General features: G+C 44.4%; 1 protein-coding gene across 1 annotated transcript in view; it reads right to left on the bottom strand.

Moving 5' to 3' along the window:
• The window catches only part of LOC121278030 (dedicator of cytokinesis protein 2-like), a 1,199,266-nt gene that overhangs the window by 962,976 nt on the left and 209,634 nt on the right, over positions 1-26,656 (bottom strand). The window contains exons 9-10 of the mRNA XM_041188048.1: positions 22,254-22,335; positions 21,283-21,418 (exon numbers count right to left, since the gene is read on the bottom strand). Of these exons, the coding sequence (XP_041043982.1) occupies positions 21,283-21,418; positions 22,254-22,335 (218 nt within the window). The remainder of the gene's footprint in view (positions 1-21,282; positions 21,419-22,253; positions 22,336-26,656) is intronic.

The following is a 26,656-nucleotide window of genomic DNA, read 5'->3' as shown; positions in this document are numbered from 1 at the left end:
ACTGACCTTCACTTTGCTATTAGCATCTCCTCTGGGCCAATGCTTTGCATCTTTAACACGACCAGCAGCACTCGCTTTACCTTGTGTTCGATGACATCTTTATCATACAATCCCCACCCCCTCCCCCTCCCCACCCCAACACCCTGACCTATCCCTGACCTTCTCTTTTGCTCCACCTGCCCCTCCCCCTTTTTCAACAGATGCTGCCAGACCTGCTGAGTTTTTCCAACGCTTTCATTTCAAAAATAGGTTATCTGGTAATTATCACCTTGCTGTTTGTGGGAGCTTGCTGTGTGCAAATTGCCTGCTGCATTTCTTACATTATAACAGTGACCACGCTTCACTGGCCGCAACATGGTTTCGGTCCATGGTTTCGAAAGGTATGATATAAGTGCAAGGCTTTCCCTCCTTTGTGCTTTGACTGCTGCTTTGCAGAAATGTTGGGCTGCAAGTTACACACCCCCCACCCCCTACCCACCCCCCGCCAAACCGGGTGCGCTTTCAGCGGGGAGACACATAAACTATAGCCAGTGACAAGCCCAACACCCGCCGAGCTTTGCCCCTGAGCTGTCCCCCATAACACAGTAGGTGGGCGGGTGGGTGGGTGGCGAAATTGGCAGCCTGCCTAACATATTTAATTCAATAATGAATGGTCAGTTGAGCTTGCTCATAAGCCACTTGACCCATAATAACAGTAGCCCTGGACGGGCGGGCGGAAGTGGGCTGGCCGTTTTCAAAACATTTTTGTAAAGGCGGGAAAGAAAGGGGGGGGGGGAAACTATTTTACAGGTGCCCTTTGCGCAACTGGGCACCTCCCCCCAAGACATTACTCCCCCTCTATTCTCCCCACCTGACCTCCAAAATGCCCTCCCACCCTTCTCACCAGCCCCCCCTCCCCCCTCCCCCCCCCCCCCCCCCCCCCCCCCCCCCCCCCCCCCCCCCCCCCCCCCCTCCCAGGTTGTCCAATCCAATCCTGTCCAGGACCCTTGACTGAACTGAGTCTGGATGCCATGGCTGCCTTTCTCATGGGCCTGCTTGTGTGGGCCTAAAGTTCAGGAGCTAAGCAACTAAAGGTATGGCTGTTGAAGCGACGTTAATTCGGTGTTTGAACATAAGAAATGGGAACAGGAGAAGGCCATTTGACACCTGCTCCACCATTCAATAAGACCATGTCTGATCTTCTACCTCAACTACACCTTCCCACACTGTTCTCATATCCAAATAGCTTCTTGGTATCACAGAAGTTGAGAATTGCTGAAAATAAAAGACAGCTTGTCAAAGCTTTTCATCTTACACTCATCAGGACAGACACAAGAATACTAAATTTCAAAGGAAGCAACAATTTATACTGCATGAGAAAAGGATGCTAACTTGCTAGCAAGTCAACTCTGACTGGTTGAGGTATTGCCATGGAGAATGCACCAGGGAATGATTGACCCCCCTAGGCTTTTGTTTAATTAAAGAAGGCGCAATGCCTAGATATGTTCCTTTTTCCTGCAGAGGACAGGCCCCTGCGTCTGAATATATCTTACTTCTAGCAAGTGTGAGTGAGCCACAATGAGAGCCCAACTGATAATCTTAAATTTGTGTAATCTTAAATTAATGTACTTCTTAGCACACTCGGGGTTATTCAACAAGTGCTGTCCAACTGCGGAGTCACATCTAACGTTAAACATTATGTTCTGACTTATCCTCATATCCCTTAATTTCTTTATTATCCAAAAATCAATCTCTGTCTGGAATCTATTTGGACTTATATCATCACATTCAGTATGATTCTCGTTGAATACAAATTCGTGCACCAATAAATCGAGGAGAGAAGACCTGCAGAGAAAACTTGGTGATAAAAGAGAACTTTTTAAATTAAAAAAAACAGCTATTCATAGTTCTGTAGATAAATATATGGCTCAATGTTTTGCTAAATTAAACTAGGTGGGAATGCTTCAATCCCTGGTTTCTGCTCACTTCACGAATCTCGGATAAAGTATTACAGCTCACCTCCAGATGCCTAGATTACAGGAAATCTTTGGCAAAACTAATAAAGGATATGATCAGACTGTTCTGGATCATTGCATTGAATTCCGGACACTGCAATTTGGGAATGATATATTGACTTTGGAGGGGGGAGCAGCATAGGTCCACCAGGATGATACCAGGGCTAAAAGGGTTAAATTGTAAGGACGGTTTGCATAGATTGGGCTTGTCACTCTTTGACCATAGAAAATTAGGGGGTGATCTATTCAACGCATTTAAAGGATTTGCTAGCATTTATTTCCTCTACTGACAAATCCAGAATGAGGGGTTATTACCTTAAAGTTAGAGATAGGGCATTCAGCAATGATATCAAGAAAAACGTCTTTATAGAAAGTATAGTGGAAATCTGGAACTCTCTCTCCCTTAGGGGTAGATGGTGGTGCATTGGTAATGCTCAATGCTTTAGTAATTCAGAGACCCCAAGCTAATGCTCTGGGGATACAGGTTCGAATTCCAATGGGTAGGATTTGAATTCAATTGATAGTTTAAGAAAATCTGGAATGAAATGCTAGCTCTCAATAATGATGACCATGAAACTATCATTGCTCCCTTGAGGGAAGGAAACCTGCCATCCTTACCTGGTCCGGCCTCTGTGTGACTCCAGACCCACAGCAATGTGGTTGACTGTTAACTACCCTTGCAAGCCACTCAGTTCAAGGGAAATTAGGGATGGGTGACGAATGCTGGCCCTGTTGGTGACTCCCACATCTCATAAAAGGAAATAATTGTTGAGACCAGTGATTAATTGTAAACTTTGAAAATCTGATAGGTTTTAAGTATTGCTGAAAAAAATACAAATTGTCGTTCCCTTTACATCTGGTATTCTTGCAAATGTCCTGATGAGTGCAAAATGAAACGCTTTGACATGTCTCTTTTTTCAGCAATATCAAGTCCTGTACTACCAAACAACTATTTGATAGATTTAGTTAGGCAAGGGTATTAAAGGAAGTGAGGAAAAAGCAGATAAATAGCGTTGAGGTAGAGTTTCGCCATTGGATGGTAGAATAGACTCGAGGGGCCGAAAGGCCTGCTCATGTTCCGACAAACCTCAAGATGTTTTGAAACCAACAGAAAACAAAGGGAAGTACTGCAATGGTAAAAATTGCAACTTCAGCATTTCTTAATATATTTAAAGTCAACTTCAGCACTTCGAATTGGCTTCAAAACCAATTTCTATTCATCAAGGTTTAGCACACGACCAATCTCCACTAATAATAAATCGCGTATTAACTGAGTCTTTCTGTTCCCATTAAACAGTAATTAGTCAATCGAAAACAAGAAATCCATATTCCCTAACCAAGCACATTTCTTTATTTTCATACGACTAATCAATGGATCAGTTCCTGTGTGTTCATCACTTTGGTCACAGGTTCGCTGACTGGACAGACTTCCTCAGGCTATATCTATATATTACTTAGGTCAAGGCATGACAGAAAGGGGAGAGTTACAATTCTGTGCAAGGAATGGTGTCTTGCTGCTAGAAAGGAAGGACAAAAAATTTGCTCCATTCACGACCTCAGACATTTTGTGACCAAAGAAATACTTTTGAAAGGTGGGCATTGTAATAGAGGAAGTACAGCAACCAATCTGTGCATAGCAAGATCCCACAAAAAAGGATGTGATAATGGCCAGATAACCTGTTTTAATAGTGTTGGTTGAGGGAAAAGAAATTGACCAGGACACTGGGGATAACTTCCCTGATCTTGGTATGCTCCCAAGGGGGCAGACAGGGCTTCAGCTTAACATCAGATCCAAAAGGTGACACCTCTGACAATGCAGCACTCCCTCTAAGCCTTTTGAATGTTTCCCTACCCCCTAGTTTGGTATCATCTTCAAATCTAACCTTCATGTGTTGAGTTTCTGAATCCATATGGTTTATGTACACGTGAAGCTACAGAAACCCCAGCACCAATCCCTTGGGCATTCCACTCATTACAGCTCCACAGATAAACTTCACTCCTTTAATTAATACCAATAGCTTCCCTTCCTTTAGCCAGTTCCTCAGCCATATCCAGATTTTATCCAGGAGGCCCATTGCCTTTTCCAACACCAGGCAAGGCCTGTGATCATACTGGCAAAGTTCGGATGAGTCTTTGCACCAGCCTGTTTTTAGAAGGCTTTCTTGTGGAGCTTTACCCAACACTATCTGTAATTCTGGCTCAACCATTTCAAAGTCCACTGGGCTGCCACTTCAAAAAACGTAATCAGGTGTTCATTCAGGATGTCTCTTCCGAAACCATGTTAGCTACCAAATCATCCATATCTCATTTACACGCACCGAGAAAGTCCCTAAATGCTAAATGCTAACCCATTCTAAAATGTACATGAGAAGTGGGTCATGCAGTTCATGATGTCAAGACTGGTGCCAGCTCTTCAAAATGCAGTGTTTACTCTAATCCTACATCTTAGGAACATAGGAGCAGGAGTAGGATATTCAGCCCATCGAGCCTTTTCCATAATTCACTTAGATCGTGGCTGATCATCTACTTCAATGCCACTTTCCCATGTTATCCCCATATCCCTTGATGTTGTTAGTATCCAGAAATCTATTGATTTCTGCCTTAAAGGTGCTCAATGATTGATCTTCCACAGCCCTCTAAGGTAGAGAATTCTAAAGATTCACCACCCTCTGAATGAAGAAATTCCTCCTCATCTCCCTCTTAAATAGCCTGCCCCTTATCCTGAGACGGTGTCCCCTGCTTCTGGACACAGCAGCCAGGGGAAACATCCCATTCACATCCACCCTGTCACGCCCTGTAAGAAGTTTGTACGTTTCAATCATTTCCTTGCCCCCAAAGCATTTCACATTCTTCCTCTTCAAATATTCATCCAGCCCCCTGTTATACAAATGCTTCGTGTCGCCATGGGGGGGAATGACTAAGAGTCCTCCACTAAATAGTTGAAGAGTTTTCTCTGTATAATGTACAACTGCCTCTTCATTTGACACAACTTGTGAAAATTTGACAACCTCACTGGGTGCCTTTTATATACAATTCCCCACTACAAATGAAGTATCTGATATGACAGCTTCTGTTATCCTGTTTAGACTGCGGTGCAGATTGAGCAACAAGGTGGAAATGTGTACATGTGAGATGTGCACTAAGTACGTCTCTCCAAAATTGTGAATGCGCCATTAGTGCAATTGCCCATGCATGGTCGATGCAAAGACTCATTCGGACATTGCCAGCATGATCACAGGCCTTCCCTGATGTTGAATGATAACATGGTTGACAAGCAGGGGTGGGTTTTACGGCCCCTCACTGGCCTTGTTTTCGGAGAGGGGGGTTCATGTAATATATGATAGGTGGCTAGCCCACTGCCTTACTGTCCACCCCAGACATGGGTCCCATTAAATGGGGGGGGGGGGGTAAGGCCACCCACCCATCCTTAGGCCTATTGAGGCCCTTAACTGCCCGTCAGTGGCAATTAAAGGCCTCAATCTGCCTCCACTGTCATAATGCGCTGGGCAGTGGAAGGCTGGTAAGAGTGGAAAGGCTGTTTTTTTAACCAAAGCTGGTGAAAATACAGGAAGGGAGGGGAGGTGCATTCTTTGAGGGGGGGGGTGGCGGTGCCCAGTGTGCATCAGGGGCATGTCCCCTAAGATTGTACCTCTCCTTTCCACCTGGATTTCTAATCCCATCCACCCACACCCCTCACCACACACCCCCCACCACCAGCAGCGCCCCCCCCCACCCCCCCCAGTACCTAAAATGTCCCCACCTAGCTGTCTCTGGCACCCATGTTGGCTTCTTCCCAGGGACTCCTTGCATTCCCAGCAGCACCCACTACTGAGTTCTGGCTAATCTGATTGGCCAGCAGCTCTCAAAGGCGTGTCTTCCTTCTCATGAGGGGCGGGAGTCCCACTCTCGGCTTGTGAAGTCCACCCACAGCATTATATCGCTGCGGGGAAGCCTTATTTAAAGGTGGTCAGTTTCTGACCAACTTATCTTCCAGCCCTGAAATATTCAGCCCGCAGAGTGATGAGAACGTGAAACCCACTGCCACATGGATCAGGTGACGTGAGTGAGTCGCATAGATGCATTTAAGGGGAAGCAAATTATGTCAAGAAGGAGAAAGGAATTAGGGATATCTCGAGGGTGAGGTGAAGTAGGGGGCAGGGAGAAGGCAAGTGCACACCAGCACAGGCCAGCTGGGCTGAATGGCCTGTATCTTTGCTGCAAAGCTTTATGCAATGCTATGTAAAGCAGCTCTGAAAACCTATTGTGAAACCTCAGCCTCGGCAAATAACCAGGTTCCAAAATGATCAGCTTGGGTCTCAGTGCCGACACCACTCCTGGTTATCCTTACTGGCGCTTCTGGTTGGAGTCAAGCCCGGTTCCTGTTACATCACTGACTGCAGTAACAGGCGGGCCAAGGTCAACAAACAGCCACATTCGTACAGAGCGTATTTAGAATGACACATTTGCCTGAAACCATTGTCAAAAATCACTGTAATTCATGCTCCATGTCAGCATCGTCAGCTGTGGCACAGTGGGTAGCACTTTCTCCTTCACGAGAAGAAGTTGTGGGTTCAGTTCCCACTCCAGATGGCTGAAGGGCACAATCTAAGCTGGCATACTGAAGCCCTGTCATCCAGCTGATGCCCAGCCTGCCCTAAAGTGGATCAAAAGGACCCAATGGCATTCTTCTGAAAGAGAGCCCTCCCTGGTTAATATTTATCCCATCATCAATGTTGCTAAGATGATTAAATGGTCATTACCACTTTGTTACTTACGGGCTCTTGCTGTGCACAAATTAGTTGCCACATTTCTTACGTTACATCAGTGAGGACACTACAAAGGTACTTTGTTGACTGTAAAGCATTTTTGGGATATCTTGAGGTCATGGAAGGCGCTATATAAATGCAAGTTTTTGTTTCCATTATATTTTTCTCTGACATTCGACAAGCAAATCTAGCAAAAATTAACCGCATTTGAATTAACTCCAGAAGTATTGGCCCAGATCTTCTGGTCAGCGTCAGAGAGGATGCATCCGATGTTGACTCCGATTTAATCGGCCCATTTGCTATTTGGCACTGAAGCCTTTGCTCCTTCTGATTTCAGCCCCAACAAGGATTCAGAGGTACATAGTTAGGAGGCAAACTGCCAGGCGTAATTCCAGAGCAGAGATGCTGTGCTTTTTTTTATTCTTTCATGAGATGTGGGCTTCGCTGGCTGGGCCAGCATTTATTGCCCATCCCTAATTGCCCTTGAGAAGGTGGTGGTGAGCTGCCTTCTTGAACCGCTGCAGCCCATGTGATGTAGGTACATCCACAGCGCTGTTAGGGAGGGAATTCCAGGATTTTGGCCCAGCGACAGTGAAGGAAGAGCGATATGTTTCAGGATGGTGTGTGGCTTAGAGGGGAAATTACAGAGGGTGGGGTTCCCATGCATCTACAGTTCAGCTACAGAATTTCCTGCCAACCTTTGGTTCCGATCTATCCGGCCCAGTTCCGTTCTTGCTCCATTGAAGTCGGCTCTTTCCAGTTAATTATTCTGGATTGCACATTGTCCTTTTCTACCGTCATCCTAAACCTTAAGATGCAATGATCACCGTCCCTTAAATGTTCCCTCATTGGCATTTATATAAGATCGGTTTTACCCTGTATGGACCGATCAATCATTCCAACAACAGGGAGATAAGATAGCCCAGAGCCATGAAGGCTTGGACTGTTTGCACTATACTTACCCTGGTTTTTGCCCTGGTATAAAAACAACAAAACTTTATGTAAATCAGCTGGAGAGTCTAAGCATCCAGAAGCTACAGCAATGTTCACTCCTCCTCATCCCCTCAATGTTCACACACCACCCACCTTCCCCTCCGACCTGGCAGTGTTCACCAAGTCCTCCAACACCACCTCTCCCCCACTGGACAGTTAACCCCCAAAACCCCCACCCACCCACCCACCCTTCCAGGCAACAATGACCTCCCTCCCAGCGATGGGCAATGTTCACCAGCCACCCCCCCACCTCTGGCAATGTTAATTGGAGAAGCAGGTGCACGCTGCTGGGGGTGAGGGGGGGGGGGGGTGGTCATTGTTGAGGGGGGAAGGAACGAAGGTGTTAGCCCTGTCATGGGACAAAACTGTACAGTTTCAGTGGTTGACAACTCCATTTACAACAATGTAAGTCATTGAACTGAGAACAGACCTTGAGGGACGTGTCTTCGGTTCATGAGGAGATTATGCAGCAAGATCTGGACAGCATTCAGGGTTGGGCTGATAAGTGGCAAGTTACATTCACGCCACACAAATGCCATGCAATGACCATCCCCAAGAAGAGAGAATCTAACCATGTACCCTTGATATTCAATGGCATTGCGGTCGCTGAATCCCCCGCTATCATAAGAACATAGGATTTGGTAGCAGGAGTAGGCTATTTGGCCCATCGAGCCTGCTCCATCATTCAATAAGATCATGGCTGATCTGCTTGTGCTCTCAGCTCCACTTTCCTGTCTGCCCAGGTCTGTCAAAAACCTATCTAACTCAGTCTTGAATAAATTTAAAAATCCAGCCTTCACTATTTGCTGGGGAAGAGAATTCCACAGAATACTGACCCTCTGAGAGAAAGAAATTCTCCAAATTTCTGTCTTGAAAGTGTGAACTCTTATTCTTAAGCTATGTCCCCGGGTTCTAGTTTCCTTCACAAGAGGAAACATCCTCCCGGTATCCACCCTATGCAATCCCCTCAGGAACTTATATAAGATCACCTCTCATTCTTCTCAACTCCAGTGGGAGTACGCCTAACCTGTTCAACCTTTCTTCATAAGATAAGCCCTTCAGCCCAGAAATGAATTCAGTGAACCATCTCTGAACTGCTTATAAAGCAATTGTACCTTTTTTCACGTAAGCAGAACAAAACTGTACACTGTACTCCAGATGTGGCCTCAAGGTCCGAAACAGCTGCAGTAAAACTTCCCCACTTTTATATTCTATTCCTCTTGGAATAAATGTTAACATTCCATTTGCCTTTGCATCTCTTGCTGTACCTGCTTACTAACTTTATGTGATTCATGTACCAGGACACCCAGATTCCCCTGAGTTTTGCAATCTCTCTCCATTTAATACTACTTTTCTATTCTTCCTGCCAAAATGGACAAGTTGGTTACCATTGACCAGCCATATAAATATTGTGTCTTTAAAATCTGGTCAGAGTCTGGAAATTCTGCAGAGAGTAACCCATCTCCTGATTCCCCAAAGCCTGTACACCATCTACAAGGAACAAGTTAGGAGTGTGATGGAATACTCTCCACTTGCCTGCATGGATGTAGTTCCAACAACCCCCAAGAAGCTGGACACCATCCTGGACAACGAACCCCCTTGATTGGCACCTCATCCACCACCATAGGCATTTACTCCATCCTCTGATGCATAGTGGCAGCAGTGTGTACCAACTACAAGATGCACTGCAGCAACTCACTAAGGCTACTTTGACAGCATCTTCCAAACCTGTGATCTCAACTAACTAGATGGAAAAGCCCAGCAGTTACAGAGCAGTCAGTTTAACTTCAGTGGTGCGGAAGCTTCTTGAAACAATTACTTGGGTTAGAATTAATAGTCACGTGGAAAAATATGGGTTGGTTAGGAAGATCCAGTATGGATTTCTAAAGGGGAAATCATGTTTAACTAACTTGCTGGAGTTTCTTGAAGAGGTATCAGAGAGAGTTGATGAGGGCAATGCGGTTGATGTGGTATACATGGACTTTCAAAAGGCATTTGATACAGTGCCACAGAACAGACTTGTGAGACAAGTTATAGCTCACGGAATAATGTAGCAACATGGATACAAAATTGGCTGAGTAACAGGAAACAGAGGGTAATGGTCAATGGGTATTTTTTGGGCTGGAGGAAGGTTTATAGTGGAGTTCCCTGGGGTCAGAATTGGGACCATTGCTTTTCCTGATTATATATTAATGATCTAGATCTTGATGTGCAGGGGACAATTTCAAAGTTTGCAGATGATACAAAACTTGGAAGCATTGTGAACTGTTGAGGAGGACAGAATAGAACTTCAAAAGGACAGAGTAGATAGGGAGATGCTGTTCCCACTTGTAAAATGATCAAGAACAAGAGGGCACAGATTTAAAGTGATTTGCAAAAGAAGCAAATGTGACATGAGAAAAAAATTTCTCACACAATGAATGGTTCGGGTCTGGAATGCAGTCACGATGGGCCGAATGGCATCCTTCTGTGTAGTTAAGACTGTGAAGATGTTTACAAGACTGATTCCAGGGATGAGAAACTTCAGTTATAAAAATAGATTGGAGAGGTTGGGACTGTTCTCCTTGGACAGGAAAAGGCTAGGAGGAGATTTGATAAGAATTATTCAAAATCACGAGGTGGCTGTATAGAGTAGATAGGGAAAAAGTGTTCTCGCTCGCAAAGGTTTTGAGAACGAGAGGGCACAGATTTAAAGTGATTTGCAAAAGTAGAAACTGCGATGTAAGGAAAGCTTTTTCACACAGCAAGTGGTTCAGGTCTGGAATGCACTGCCTGGAAGTGTGGTGGAGGCAAGTTCAATCGAGGCATTCAAGAGGGCATTAGATGAGTATTTGAATAGAAACAATGTGCAAGGGTGCAGGGAAAAGACAGAAGAATGGCACAAAGACATAACGCTCATTCAGAGAGATGGTGCAGACATAATGGGCCGAATGGCCTCCTTCTGCATCGTAACATTGTGTGATTTTGTGAAGTACCGCGTACATTGGCACTTCCTCAGGGTCACAAGGCACATCACCGACATAAGTTGAGTCGGAGGCCCCTCCCCATATCGGAAGATTTTTGACATTCTGACACACATATACATTCCCTAGGAGAGTGATATTTGAGGATTTTTTCTCAAGCAAAAAGAAAATCTCAGATCTCCTCAATGAATTTAGGGTTTCCTTTCACTGTGTTTTGAATCATCTGGATTAACAAACACAGACGCACGTGACCTGGGCTCCCCCTACTGGGTTTTTTACTATTTGTTTTCATTTGCTTTGAAAAGGTTACTCTATCATTCACTGGCATTTTCTGCTGGTTTTATAAACACAATACTTAAGTAATCACCAGCCTTTAGTTCCATGTATAAACCATGCGCTGTCTAATTTATCTGACATACTTCTCTGGCCCTCATATTAATCTCATCCTGACCCTTCAGGTAATTAATAAAAACTTTTAAAATATCTACCTACCCGCTATCTTCATTACTAAACTCTAGCTCTCAAATTATACGACTGTGTTCCCAGTCTTACAGGATCTAACATAGTCCCTTAACTATTTGGTTAATCACAGCCTTCATGATATCAATCTGCTTGCAATTCAGACCAACAGAAACTTGTATTTATATGCTGCATTTAACATAATAAACCATCCTAAGGCCCTTCACAAGAGCATCATAAAGCAAAATTTGACACTGAGCCACATGAGAAGTCATTAGGGCAGATGGCCAAATGCTTAGCCAAAGAGGTAGGCTTTAAGGAGCATCTTAGAGAATGAAAGCAAGGTAAAGGGTAGGAGCTTAGGGCCCAGGCAGTTGGAGACATGACCACCAAGGGTGGAGTGATTAAAATTGGGGATTCTTAGGAGGCCAGAAATAGAGGAGTGCAGACATTTGTGGGGCTGGATGGGGTTACACACATAGAGGGGGGCAAGGGGATTGGAGGGATTTGAAAGCGAGGATGAGAATTTTTAAATTGAGATGTTGCTTAACCAGGAGCTAATGTAGATCAGTAAAAACAGCTATGAGAGATTAATGAGATGTGATATGAGTTAAGACATGCAAAGTTATGGATGACTTAAAGTTTACAGAGGGTAAAATGTGGGAGGCTGCACAGGAGTGCTGGAATAGCCAAGTCTAGAGGTAACAAAGTCACGGATGAAAGTTTCAATCAGCAGGTTAGCCGAGGCAAGGGCAGAATTGGATGATGTAAGGCAGGGTTCTTAGTGATGATGGCATATGTGATTGGAAGCTCACCCAGTGGTCAAAAACGACACCAAGGCTGTGAACAGTCTGGGTCAGCCTCAGTCAGTTGCCGGAGGAAGGATGGTGTCAGTGTCCAGGAAACAAAGTACGTGGGGTCAAACTCCACTCCAGAGACTTGAGCACAAATTCTACGCTGACACTCCAAAGCAGTACTGAGGGAGTCCTGCACTGTCTCACCACCCTTTGGATTAGACATTAAACCAGAGATCCGTCTGCCCACTCAGGTGAATATAAAGGATCTCATGGTACTCTTTTGAAAGAGGGTAGGGGAGCTCTCCCCACTGTCCTGGCCAATATTTATCCGTCAACCAACAACAGTAAAAAGGAACAGATTATCTGGGCATTATCACATTGTTGTTTGTGGGAACTTACCATGCGGAATTTAGCTGGCGCATTTGCTGCGCTACTAAATGACTACATTTCAAAAGTATTTCATGGTCGTAAAGTGCTTTGAAAAGTCCTGAGCTCATGAATGATGCTTTATTAACTAAAAACCATCCTTTCCATATTTACCTTTGGTCATAACCTATTTGGAGCCATATATTTATCTGATACTGTTTTCAAGCAATTAAATTAGCATTGCATTAAATTGTACTGCTGGTAATCTGCTCTATATAAGCAGGTGGCCATAGAAGAAAAAAAAGCATCTTTGCTTCCGAGCGGGAGACGGTGGTGTAGTGGTAATGTCATTGGACCAGAAATCCAGAGGTCCTGGCCAATGTTGGGGCACAGTCTCAGAATAAGAGGTAGGCCATTTAGGACTGAGTAAGGAGGAATTTCTTCAGCCAGAGGCTGGTAGGACCCTTCGGGTTCTCTACCCCAGAGGGCTTCAAAGACTAGGTCACTGAGTATGTTCAAAGTAGAGATTGATAGATTTCTAGATACTAATGACATTGAGGGATACGGGGATAGTGCGGGAAGATGGCGTTAAGGTAGAAGATCAACCATGATCTAGTTAAACGGCAGAGAAGGCTCAAGGGGCCGAATGGCCTACTCCTGTTCCATTTGTGATTTTATTTGATACTTCATCTTATACTCAGCATAGCAGCATGAGAATAAGAATAGGCCATTCTACCTGGTCCCCTATTTTGTTCGCCGTGATAGCTCTATTGTGTTACTTACAATTTTCTGTCTCTTTCACTCAAATATTGTCATCTTTCAAGTCCCCTGTCTAACCACCTCAATTACTCTGGCATCTGCAGGCTTCATTATTTTAAACACCCCAGCCAGATCCAGACTCTCTATTTTCCATCTCCAAACCCATTTTCTGTCAATACCAGGGGATGCTTCCAACTCCTTAGCTCTCAGTTTTGCTCTTTAAGTGCTTGCTCAAATCCTTACCAAACACCTTTTGAAAGACTATGAATTTGGCATCCATTGATCTACTTCAGCAGGGCAACCAAAAAGGCAAAAAAGATAATATGAGACTAAGCTAGCCAGTAATATAAAAACAGATTGCAAGAGCTTTTGTAAGTATAGAAAAAGGGAGAGCAGCTAAAATAAATGTTGGTCAATTAAAATCAGTGCCAGGAGAAATTATCATGGGGAATGTGGAAATGGCAGAGGAATTGAAAAAATATTTTGTGTCTGTCTTCACAATGGAAAATGCTAATTTAACCTGTATCGACCTCTTTGCAGCCTCTCTGTATCCTCCCCACAGCTTACCTTTCCGCCGAATGTGGTATCATCAGCAACTTCGATATATTACTCCGTCTCTTCATCAAAGACATTAATATAGATTGTAAATAGCTCAAGCAGCAGCACTGATGCTCATGGCACTCCACTATTTACTAGCTGCCAACTTGAAAATGTCCCATTTATGCCCAGCAGTTTTACTCCAGACCACCATTTCATCCCAGAAATAGACGGTAAACTGGGGTATAAAAAGAGTAAGGAAATTAGGGAACTTAATGGAGAAAAAGTATTGGAGAAACTTAAGGGACTAGGATGTGACAAATCCCCAGAGCCTGATGGCCTACATCCCAGGGTTCTGAAAGAGATAGTTGCAGAGGTAGTGGATGTGCTGGCTGTGATTTTCCAGAATTCATTGGATTTGGGAGCGATCCCATCAGGTTGGAAGTTGGTAACTGTTGCCTGCTAGGCGGCAGGCAGCCATAGAACCATAGAGAAAAGTTGCACTGCCGAAAGAGGCCATTTAGACCATCATGTCTGTGCTGGCCAAAAAGAGGAAAAAGAAACTAGCCGCTCATTTTAATCCCACTTTCCAGCACCTGCTCCATAGCCTTGCAGGTTACAGCACTTCAGATGCAGATCCAGGTACCTTTTTAATGAGTTGAGCATTTCAGCCTCAAACATCAACTTAGGCAGTGAATTCCAGATGCTCACCACCCTCTGGGTGAAAAAGATTTTCCTCATGTCCCCTCTAATCCTTCTACCAATCACCTTAAATCTATGCCCCCTGGTAATTGACCTCTCAGCTAGGGGAAACAAATCTTTCCAATTTACCCTATCTTGGGCCCTCATAATTTTGTACACCTCAATTAAATCACCCCTTAGCCTCCCCTGTTTTAAGGAAAACAATCCCAGCCAATCCAATCTCTCCCCATAGCTGCAATTTTCAAGTCCTGGCAACATTCTGGTACATCTCCTCTGCATTCTGTCCACAGCAATTATGTCCTTCTGTAATGTGGCAACTAGAATCACGCACACAACTTCAGCTGTGGCCTAACCAGCATTTTATACAGTCCACCATTCCATCCCTGCTTTTGTATTCAATACCTCACCAAATAAAGGAAACCATTCCATATGCTTTTTTGACCACCCTGTCCACCAGTCCTGCCAACTTCAAAGACCTGTGGACATGCACTCCAAGGTCTCTCACTTCCTCATCCCCTCTCAATTACTTCCCGTTTATTGAGTATTCCTTTGCTGTGTTTGCCCTCCCCAAATGCATCACCTCACACTTTTCTGGGTTGAATACCATCTGTTACTTCTCTGTTCACTCAACCAAACCATTGATATCATTCTGGAGTCAACAGCTTCACTCGTCACTATTATCTACGCAGCCAATTTTTGTGTCATCTGCAAATTTTTCAATCATACCTCCCATATTTAAGTCTAAATCATTAATATAAACAACAAACAACAAGGGCCCCAACACTGAGCCCTGTAGAACACCACTAGAAACCGCTTTCCACTCGCAAAAACATTCATCAACATTTTAAACAATTAAAGTCCCAATCAGGGGAAATAAAAAGCCTGGAAAAACTCAGCAGGTCTGGCAGCATCGGCAGAGAAGAAAAGAGTTGAGTCCTCATGACCCTTCAACAGAACTGAGTGAATATTAGGAGAGGGGTGAAATATAAGCTGGTTTAAGGTGGGCGGGGGGGGTGGGGGGTGGGTAGTGGGGGGAGAGAAGTGGGGTGGGTGTTGTTGTAGGGACAAGCAAGCAGTGATGGGAGCAGATAATCAAAAGATGTCACAGACAAAAGAACAAAAGAACACAGAGGTGTTGAAGGTGGTGATATTATCTAAACAAATGTGCTAATTAAGAATGGATGGTAGGGCACTCAAGGTATAGCTCTAGTGGGGGTGGGGTGGAAAGACCAGCAGGGCATAAAAGATTTAAAAATAATGGAGATAGGTGGGAAAAGAAAAATCTATATAAATTATTGGGAAAAACAAAAGGAAGGGGGAAGAAACGGAAAGGGGTTGGGAATGGAGAAGGAAGTTCAACATCTAAAGTTGTTGAATTCAATATTCAGTCCGGAAGCTGTAAAGTGCCTAGTCGGAAGATGAGGTGCTGTTCCTCCAGTTTGCGTTGGGCTTCACTGGAACAATGCAGCAAGCCAAGGACAGACATGTGGGCAAGAGAGCAGGGTGGAGTGTTAAAATGGCAAGCGACAGGGAGGTTTGGTTCATTCTTGCGGACAACCGACTGAGTATTTCGAGCACATTCTGTTCCTATTTCAAAGTTCTAGCATCTGCAGTATCTTGCCTTCAATTATTTTGGTACACTGCGGGCTGGCACCAAATAAGCATAACTCACCAGGGACTAAATTGTTGAGAAAAGTCTGTTTAGTTTGCCACAAGCCCTCCGCTAATGCTAAACTGGATTAGTCCCGGAAATGATAATGGCAAATCTGGCCCTGTTGACCCTGCAAAGTCCTCCTTACTAACATCTGGGGGCCAAAATTAGGAGAGCTGTCTCACAGACAAGTCGAGCAACAGCCTGGCATAGTCATCCATTGGAATCATCCCTTACAGTTAATGTCCCAGACTCCATCATCACCATCCCTGGGTTTGTCCTGTCCCACCGGCAGGACAGACCCAGCAGAGGTGGCAGCACAGTGGTATACAGTCAGGGGGGTTGTTTCCCTGGGAGTCCTCAACATCGACTCCAAACCTTATGAAGTCTCATGACATCAGGTCAACCATGGGCAAGGATACCTCCAGCTGATTACTACGTACCACCCTCCCTCAGCTGATGAATCAGTGCTTCTCCATGTTGAACACCATTTGGAGGAAGCACTGAAGGTGGCAAGGACACAGGACGTACTCTGGGCAGGGGACTTCAATGTCCATCACCAAGAGTGGCTCAGTAGCACCTCTACAGATCGAGCTGGCTGAATCCTAAAGGACATAGCTGCTAGACTGCGTCTGCGGCAGGTGGTGAGAGAACCAACAAGAGGGAAAAACATACTTGACCTCATCCTCATCAACCTGCCTGCCACAGATGCATCTGTCCATGACAGTATCAATAGGAGTGACTACCGCACAGTCCTTGTGGAGACGAAGTCTCGCCTTCACACTGAGAATACCCTCCATCATGTTGTGTGGCACTACCACCGTGCAAAATGGGATAGATTTTGAACAGATCTAGCAACTCAAGACTGGGCATCCATGAGGCACTATGGGCTATCAGAAGCAATAGAATTGTACTCGAACACAACCTGTAACCTCATGGCCCGGCATATCCCCCACTCTACCATTACCATCAAGCCAGGGATTCAACTCTGGTTCAATGAAGAGTGCAGGGGGGCATGCCAGGAGCAGCACCAGGCATACCTAAAAATGAGATGTCAACCTGGTGAAGCCATAACACAGGACTACTTGCGCTCCAACCAGTATAAGCAGCAAGTGGTAGATAGAGCTAAACGATTCCACAACCAACGGATCAAATCTAAGCTCTGCAGTCCCACCACATCCAGTCGTAAATGGCAGTGGACAATTAAACAACTCATGGAGGACGAGGCTCCACAAATATTCCCATCCTCAATGATGAAAGAGCCCAGCACATCAGTGCAAAAGATAAAGATGGTTCCCAGGATCACAGATGCCAGTTTTCAGCCAGTTTGATTCACTCCACATGATATCAAGAAACGGCTGAAGACACTGGATACTGCAAAAGCTATGGGCCCTGAAAATATTCCAGCAATAGCACTGAAGACTTATGCTCCAGAACTTTCTGTGCCCCTAGCCAAGCTGTTCCAGTACAGCTACAACACTGGCATCTACCTGGCTATGTGGAAAATTGCCCAGGTATGTCCTGTACACAAAAAGCATAACAAATCTAACCCGGCCAATTACTGCCCCATCAGTCTACTCTTGATCATCAGTAAAGAAATGGAAGTGGTCATCAACAGTACTATTAAGCTGCACTTGCTTAGCAATAACCTGCTCATTGATGCCCAGTTTGGATTCCGCCAGGGCCACTCAGCTCCTGACTTCAATACAGGCTTGGTTCAAACATGGACAAAAGAACTGAACACCCGAGGTGAGGTGAGGTGACTGTCCTTGAGATCAAAGCCACATTTGACCAAGTGTGGCATCAAAGGGACCTAGCAAAACTGGAGCCAATGGGAATCAGGGGGAAAATTCTCCACTGGTTGCAGTCACACCTAGCACAAAGGAAGATGGTTGTGGCTGTTGGAGGTCAGTCATTTCAGCTCCATGACATCACTGTAGGAGTTCTTCAGGGTAGTGTCCTCGGCCCAACCACCTTCAGCTGCTTCATTAATGACCTTCCTTCCATCATAAGGTCAGAAGCGGGGATATTCGCTGATGATTGCACAATGTTCAGCACCATTTGTGACTCCTCAGGTACTGAAACAGTCCATGTCCAAATGCAGCAAGACCTGGACAAAATCCAGGCTTGGGCTGATAAGTGACAATTAACAATGGCATCACACAAGTGCCAGGCAATGACCATCTCCAACAAGAGAGAATCTAACACAAAAACAGAATTACCTGGAAAAACTCAGCAGGTCTGGCAGCATTGGCGGAGAAGAAAAGAGTTGACGTTTCGAGTCCTCATGACCCTTCGACAGAACTTGAGTTCGAGTCCAAGAAAGAGTTGAAATATAAGATGGTTTAAGGTGTGCTGGGGGGGCGGAGAGAGAGAGAGAAGTGGAGGGGGTTGGTGTGGTTGTAGGGACAAACAAGCAGTGATAGAAGCAGATCATCAAAAGATGTCACCAACAATAGCACAAAAGAACACATAGGTGTTAAAGTTGGTGATATTATCTAAACGAATGTGCTAATTAAGAATGGATGGTAGGGCACTACCATCCATTCTTAATTAGCACATTCATTTAGATAATATCACCAACTTTAACACCTATGTGTTCTTTTGTTCTACTGTTGGTGACATCTTTTGATGATTTGCTTCTATCACTGCTTGTTTGTCCCTACGACCACACCAACCCCCTCCACTTCTCTCTCTCTCTCTCTCTCCGCCCCCCCCACACACCTTAAACCAGCTTATATTTCAACTCTTTCTTGGACTCGAACTCAAGTTCTGTCGAAGGGTCATGAGGACTGGAAATGTCAACTCTTTTCTTCTCTGCCGATGCTGCCAGACCTGCTGAGTTTTTCCAGGTAATTCTGTTTTTGTTTTGGATTTCCAGCACCCACAGTTTTTTTGTTTTTATCAAGAGAGAATCTAACCATCACCTTTTGACATTCAATGGCATTACTATCACTGAATCCCCCATTATCAACATCCTGGGGGTTACCATTGACCAGAAACTGAACAGGACTAGCCATATAAATAATGTGGCTATAAGAACAAGTCAGAGGCTAGGAATCCTGCGATGAGTAACTCACCTCCTGTCCACCATCTACAAGGCACAAGTCAGGAGTGTGATGGAATACTCCCCACTTGCTTGGATGAGTGCAGCTCCCACAACACTCAGGAAGCTTGACACTGTCCAGGGCAGGGCAACGCACTTGATTGGCACCACATCCACGAACATTCACTCCCTCCCCTACCGACAGTAACAACAGTGTGTACCATTTGTAAGATACACTGTAGGAATTCACCAAGGCTCTTTAGTTAGCACCTTCCAAACCCATGACCACCACCACCTAGAAGGACAAAGGCGGCAGATAGATGGGAATACCACCACCTGGAAGTTCCCCTCCAAGTCACTCATCATCCTGATTTGGAAATATATCACCATTCCTTCACTGTCACTGGGTCAAAAGCCTGGACCTCCCTTCCTAACAGCATTGTGAGTGTATCTACAGACTGCAGTGGTTCAAGAAGACAGCTCACCACCACCTTCTCAAAGGCAATTAGGGATGGGCAATAAATGCTGGTCCAGCCAGCGAAGCCCACATCCCATGAATGAATTTTTAAAAATGTGTAGCTGCCTCTCAGTGACCGTGCCTCCTATTCAGCCATGCATCTGGTGTTAGGCAATACATAAGGCCTTGCCAATACCTGAGAACAAACTAAAGTAAAATTCAAAGAATTACATCAAGTTAGTTAGACATGTCCTTCCTTCTGCAAAGACCTGTTGATACATCCCAAATCAGCTTATGCTTTTCCAGGCATTCAGTGAAGCAATCCGTGCCGGCATGCAGCAAGACCTGGACAACATTCAGTGGCTTGGACTGAAAAGTGGTAAGTAGCATTCATGCTGCACAAGTGCCAGGCAATGACCATCTCCAACAAGAGAGAATCTAACCATCTTCCCATGTCATTGAATGGCATTACCATCGCCGAAATCCCCCAACTAACATCCTGCAATTACCATCGACTAGAAACTTAAATGGACCAACCATATTAATACAGTGGCTACAAGGGCAGGTTAGAGGCTATGAATTCAGCAGTGAAAAACCCACTTCATGACTCCCCAAAGCCTGTCCATCACATGCAAGGCACAAGTCAGGAGTGTTATGGTATACTCTCTACATGTCTGGTGGGTGCTGCTCCAAAAACACTCAGGAAGCTCAACACCATCCAAGGCAAAGCAGCCAGTTTGATTGGCACCCCATCCACCACCTTCAACATTCGCTCCCTCCATCATCGAAACACTGTAGCAACAGTGTGTACCATATACAAAATGCACTGCAGCAACTCATCAAGTCTCCTTGGAGTTGAGGAGACAATCAGATCAGCCATGACCTTATCAAATGGTGGAGCAGGATCAAGGAATTGAATGGCCTACTCCTGCTTCTAATTTGTAAGTTCGTATGACAGCAACTCCCAAACCTGCGACCACCTAGAAGGACAAGTTCAGCATACACATGGGAACGCCACCATCTGCAAGTTCTCCCCCATGCCACACACCATCCGGACTTGGAAATATATTGCCGGTCCTCCATTGTTGCTAGGTCTAAATCCTAAAACTCACTACCTAACAGCCTTGTGGGAGTACATTCACCACCTGGCTGAACTGGTTGAAGAATGTATCATACCACCGTCTCTTGGACAATTTAGGAATGGGCAATAGATGCTGGTCTTGCCAGCGAAGCCCGTTCCCTGTGAATGAATAAAGAAGAAAAGAAAAAGAATAGAAAATGCTCCACTTTCTCCTCATAACTTCTTGCCCTACGACTGATGTGACCCAAGTAAATCTGTGCTGCACTTTCCCCAAACCACCACATCCTCGTAATTGTGATGACTTCATGTGAGGCATCTTTCTTAAAAAAGATTAATCAATCAGACCCGTGTATTAATTTAACAGAGAAGATAATCCAAATGGACTGCATATATCAGTTTGAAACAATTGAAGGATGAATGCCATTCTCCAACAATCTCAGTAAGGTTAGAGATAAAGCTGTAACATTGTAGCCTTGATCCTTATTCAGGACATTGCAAGATCACGGAATTAGTTGCCAAATGTGTCAGCAAGTGACTGGGGTTAAGCTCAATAATTAGGGGAGCCTTTTGCTGATCCAAATGGCCTTCTTTGCTTCCTGCCAATTCTTATACTCTTCCAATGCTTCCATTTGAATGTTCACAAGCTGCTCTTTTCTACTTGAATCCAAGAATGCTCACCATGTTCTTGCAGCAACTCAATTTTTAACATACCTGAAACTCCAAATGGTCTCCTCAATCCTTGAGTCATCTTCTTGGCATTGGTTTCTTTCAGCTCCATTCGCCCGACCCGTATTATCTGACACACTAAGTAAATCCTTTCCCGATTCAAGTCTTTGCTTCCAAGATCCTAAAATAAAAAGATCAGAAAGTAATTGAGTAACAATTTCAATTCTTCACAATGCCACCTTTGTTTTGTTGCCTATATTTTATATGTCATAAAGTTGTAGGGTTTTATCAGTCTATCTCTAACTAGGTACGAAGATACAAAAACATACTCATTAGTATAGTCAAGGGTGAGATTGATAGATTTTTTGACTAGGGATCTGAAGGTTGGGCTGGAGAATGGAGTTGAGGTCAAGTTTCAGACATGATCTTATTCACTGGCAGAGCAGGTTCAGGGGGCTGGATGGACTGCACCAGCTCTGCTTTCATTTATCTTGGAAGGTTGTCACGGCCTTGGAGAGGAATCTCTTGGAGAGTGCTGTCAAAAGGGCCTTGGTGCATTGCTGTAGTGCATTTTGTAGATTGGTACACGCTGCTGCCACTGTGTGTCGATGATGAAGGGACTGAATGTTGAAGATGGTTGATAAGGTGCCAATCAAGCGAGTTGTTTTGTCCTGGATGGTGTTGAGCTTCTAGAGTGTTGTTGGAGCTGCACTCATCCAGGAAAATGGAGAGTATTCCATCACACACTCATGACTTGTGCCCTTTGGGTGTCAGGAATGGGGAGAGTGTAGAATCACATGGAGTATTTGAGGAAAACAGCATAGATGCGTTCAAGGGAAAGTAAAATGAACACATAAGGGAGAAAAGAATGGAAGTACGTGTTGGCTGAGTGATTATTTGCTGGTTGAGTGATCTGAAATGGGGTGGGAAGAGATCTTGTGCAGCATAAATGCCAGTATTGCTCAGTTGAGCCAAATGGCTTCTTTCTGTTCTGTAAAATTCTATGTAATACTTACTGTAAACACCACTTTTAGGTTATTCAGCATATCAATCTCCTTTGGTAGGCCAGTGCTTGCCCAGCGGAATAAATAGTTTTCACTGAAAATATAAAAATATTTTGTTTTAAAAGAAAACTTACTAGACTGTAGACTGCAACTGCTTGAAAGTGAAGGTAAAGTCCAACCTTCAGTGTACTCTGCTCTGTAATGGACTCTATCTCATTGTTGTAATCTCTCAATGGAAGATCTGTAAAGGGCCACCATGTCCTTTGACTTTCCATTGTAAAGGACATGATCTCCCAAACTGTAAAATCATTAAAGCTCAAAACCACAGAAATAACCTCAAACTGTCAAATATGAGCAGCAAAACCACAGTACAGCATACAGGTAACTCTAACACCACAGAAAGGTTAACCAGCCAAAACTCTAGCTCATTAAGAGACTGGAAGAAAACATTATCACAAACAATGACATAGGACAACTGCCATCATTTTATTTTATTCTTTCATGGGATGTGGGTGTCACTAGCAAGGCCAACATTTGTTATCCATCCCATATCATTTCAGAGGGCAGTTAAGAGTCAACCACATTGCTGTGGGTCTGGTCTAGAGTCATGTGAAGGCCAGACCAAGTAAGGATGGCAGATTTCCATCCCTAAAGGACATTAATGAACCAGATGGGTTTTTGGCCACAATCAATGATAGTCTCATGGTCAATATCACTGAGACTAGCTTCATACTCCAGAGTTATTAACTGAATTCAAATTCCACCAACTGCCATGGGTGAGATTTTGAAGCCTGGGTCTTCTGTAATACTGGTCCAGTGACATTAGCGCTATGCCACCATCTCCCCCTGCATATAACTCAATTAAGAAATTGAGAATGCTATTATAAACAAATGGGCCCAGACAACTGCCATCACATGACACTATTATCCCCTGACAGCAAGGGAAGGTGCATTCACACATCTGTCAACTCTGGAGCCAGGTATCCCTCATTGGGGTGGGGATGCATTGTTTTCTGTTACGGAAACAACATGAGTACTGATTATGTCCATCAAGTCCTGTCCAGGTCAGGACACGGAATAATCTAAAGATATTCAATAGTGTTAACCACTGGACGATTCAGCAGGATGGCAACAGGAGATGTGTGGGTGACATTGTGATATGGTTCATCATAAAAGGAGGACGGCACCAAAGCGTGCTTACTGCAGTCGGAAAAACGAGGATGGAGATTGGTCATCTCTAGATCCAGGGACAACAATAAACAGCGGTAATGACCAATTGTGTGAGTGATTGTAAGTTCCAGCCAAGTCGCAGGGGGATTTGAAACAAAACCAAAAAATGCTGGAAAAACTCAGCAGGTCTGACGGCATCTGTGGAACGAAAGACAGGGTTAACATTTTGAGTTAAGTCTGTATGACTCTTCTTCAGGGCTCTTTTGGGGAAAAGGCAGGAAAGTGGAGTTGAGGATTATCAGATCAGCCATGATCTCACTGAATGGTGGAGCAGACTCGATGGGCCAAATGGCCTACTTCTGCTCCTATGTCTTATGGTCTTATGATTTGTACTGGGTAATTTTGTTGGTTGCATATACATTGCAGAGGGGTTTAAACTGTGGTAATTTGTGTACGTTTCAGTCAGCCTTGTATAGGGTTTTGTGTTGTGGGTTTTGTGTAAATTCCAGACAAGCCACAGGAGGATTTGTACTGGGGAAAGAACTTGTGAGTCAAATATATGAACAAACATGAGGTTTAGCTAAACTCTGTGTCGTGTTTTGTTCTTGTAATTCTTGCGGTCCGAGAACTATTGTAAGGAGTAATGGGAATGGGAAACACTTACAACTGAGAGATTGGCTGATTCTAATGAATGTTCTTTATCATGTAGCTGCGTTCATCAACCTTTCTTCCTATACGGTTGAGGCTCCGACTCACTGTTGAAATCACTGAGATTAATTGCCACCCTCACTCATTGGACAATAAAATTGGCAGACCAGATCACTCGCCCATTGCAGAACCTGCCCAGATTCAATTTCCATTGGTCTCAGTGGGGTGAGATCGGATGGGATCTACAACAGCTAGGCAATTTGCTTTGCTAGATTACCCTGGTAGAACAGGTGAAAATCACCAGCATTGTGTCCAATCAGGCATGCTACGACCATCGTTCGGTAGCACAGAACTTGAATATTGCTGTAAAAAGAGACATGTTGCCGAAGCTTTTCCTCTTGCACTCATCAGGACATATGCAAGTTCCCCATTGCTTTCACCATGATAATACCTCGGCCAATCAGAGTCCACTTGCCAGCCAATCAGTGCCCTTTTCTCTTGCAGTGTAAATTGTGATCATTTGAAATTTGGCACTCTTGTGTTTGTCCTGATAAGTTCAGCAACACATCTTTTCTGCAGTATTCACACTACAATTGTCAAATAACAGACCCTTCCAACAGGCTGGAGGGTGAATTTTAATTGTAGGATATTTTCCTTCTTCAAACTTCACTGATTTTAGAGACGATACTGCAGAAAAAAATAATTAGTATTTGGCAAAGCTTGAGCTGATAAAAGAAAGTCAGCACTGAATTGTTAAAGACAAATCATGTTTGACTAATTTGATTGAGCTCTTGAATAAAGTAACAGAGAGGGATATTGAGGGCAGGTGATACTGAGCATATGATTTTACAAAGATTTTTGACAAAGTACAATAAAATAAACCTGTTGGCAAAATTAAAGTCCATGGAATTAATAATACTGAAGGAACAGAAAGTGGAGGGCAGTGGTGAATGGTTGCCTTTCAAAACTGGCGGGAAGTACACAGGGGGGAATGTGATTAATTGGATAGCTCTACCTCTACCAAAGACCATAAGACTATAAGACAGAGGAGCAGAAATGAGGCCATTCGGCCCATCGAGTCTGCTCTGCCATTCAATCATGGCTGATAAGTTTCTCAACCCCATTCTCCCGCCTTCTCCCCGTAACCTTTGATCCCCTTGCCAATCAGGAAACTATCTATCTCAGTCTTAAATACACTCAATGACCTGGCCTCCACAGCCTTCTGTGGCAATAAATTCCATAGATTCACTACTCTCTGGCTAAAGAAGTTTTTCCTCACCTCTGTTCTAAAAGGTCTTCCCTTTACTCTGAGGCTGTGCCCTCGGGTCCTAGTCTCTCTGACTAATGGAAACATCTTTCCCACATCCACCCTATCCAGGCCTTTCAGTATTCTGTAAGTTTCAATCGGATCCCACCTCATCCTTCTAAACTCCATCGAGTATAGACCCAGAGTCCTCAAACATTCCTCATATGTTAAGCCTTTCATTCCTGGGATCATTCTTGTGAACCTCCTCTGGACCCTTTTCAGGGCCAGCACATCCTGAACAAAGAACAAAGAACAAAGAAAAGTACAGCACAGGTACAGGCCCCTCGGCCCTCCAAGACTGTGCTGATCATATTGCCTGTCAAACTAAAACATTTAGCACTTACAGGGTCCGTATCCCTCTATTCCCATCCTATTCATGTATTTGTCAAGCTGACTCTTAAACACCACTATCGTACCTGCTTCCACCTCCTCCTCTGGTAGCGAATTCCCGACACTCACTACCCTCTACATAAAAAACTTGCCCCACACATCTCCTCTAAAGTTTTCTCCTCTCACCTTAAATCTATGTCCCCTAGTTATTGACTCTTCCACCCTGGGAAAAAGCTTCTGACTATCTACTCTGTCCATGCCACTCATAATTTTGTAAACTTCTATCAAGTCGCCCCTCAATCTCCGTCACTCTAGTGAGAACAATCTGAGTTTCTCAAACCTCTCCTCATAGCTAATAACCTCCAGGCCAGGCAGCATCTTGGTAAACCTCCTCTGCACCCTCTCCAATGCCTCCATATCCTTCTGATAATGCAGTGACCAGAACTGCACGCAATATTCCAAGTGTGGCCTAACCAAGGTTCTATACAGCTGCAGCATGACTTCTCAGCTTTTATACTCAATACCCCTGCCAATGAAGGCAAGCATGCCATAGGCCTTCCTGACTACCTTATCCACCTGCGTTGCCACTTTCAGTAACACGTGGACCTGTACACCTAGATCCCTCTGCCCATCGATGCACTAAAGGGTTCTGCTATTTACTGTGTAATTCCTGCCTGTATTAGACCTTCCAAAATGCATTACCTCGCATTTGTACGGATTAAACTCCATCTGCCATTTCTCCGCCCAAGTCTCCAACCGATCTATATCCCGTTGTATCCTTTGACAATCCTCTTTGCTATCTGCAACTCCTCCAACCCTAGCGTCTCAATGTCTAAAGCACCAGCATTGATACAATGGACCGAATGGTCTGCTTTTGTGCTGCATCATTCTACGATTCTATGATAGTGCCTGCTTATATTCAAAAATTTCCACCCAGATCTCATCCCTTTAGTCAATGATG

Source organism: Carcharodon carcharias, chromosome 1, assembly GCF_017639515.1.
Source record: "Carcharodon carcharias isolate sCarCar2 chromosome 1, sCarCar2.pri, whole genome shotgun sequence".
NCBI classification, from domain to species: Eukaryota; Metazoa; Chordata; class Chondrichthyes; order Lamniformes; family Lamnidae; genus Carcharodon; species Carcharodon carcharias.
Note: the sequence above shows the minus strand (reverse complement) of the source record. Positions and strands in the feature narration are given on the sequence as shown.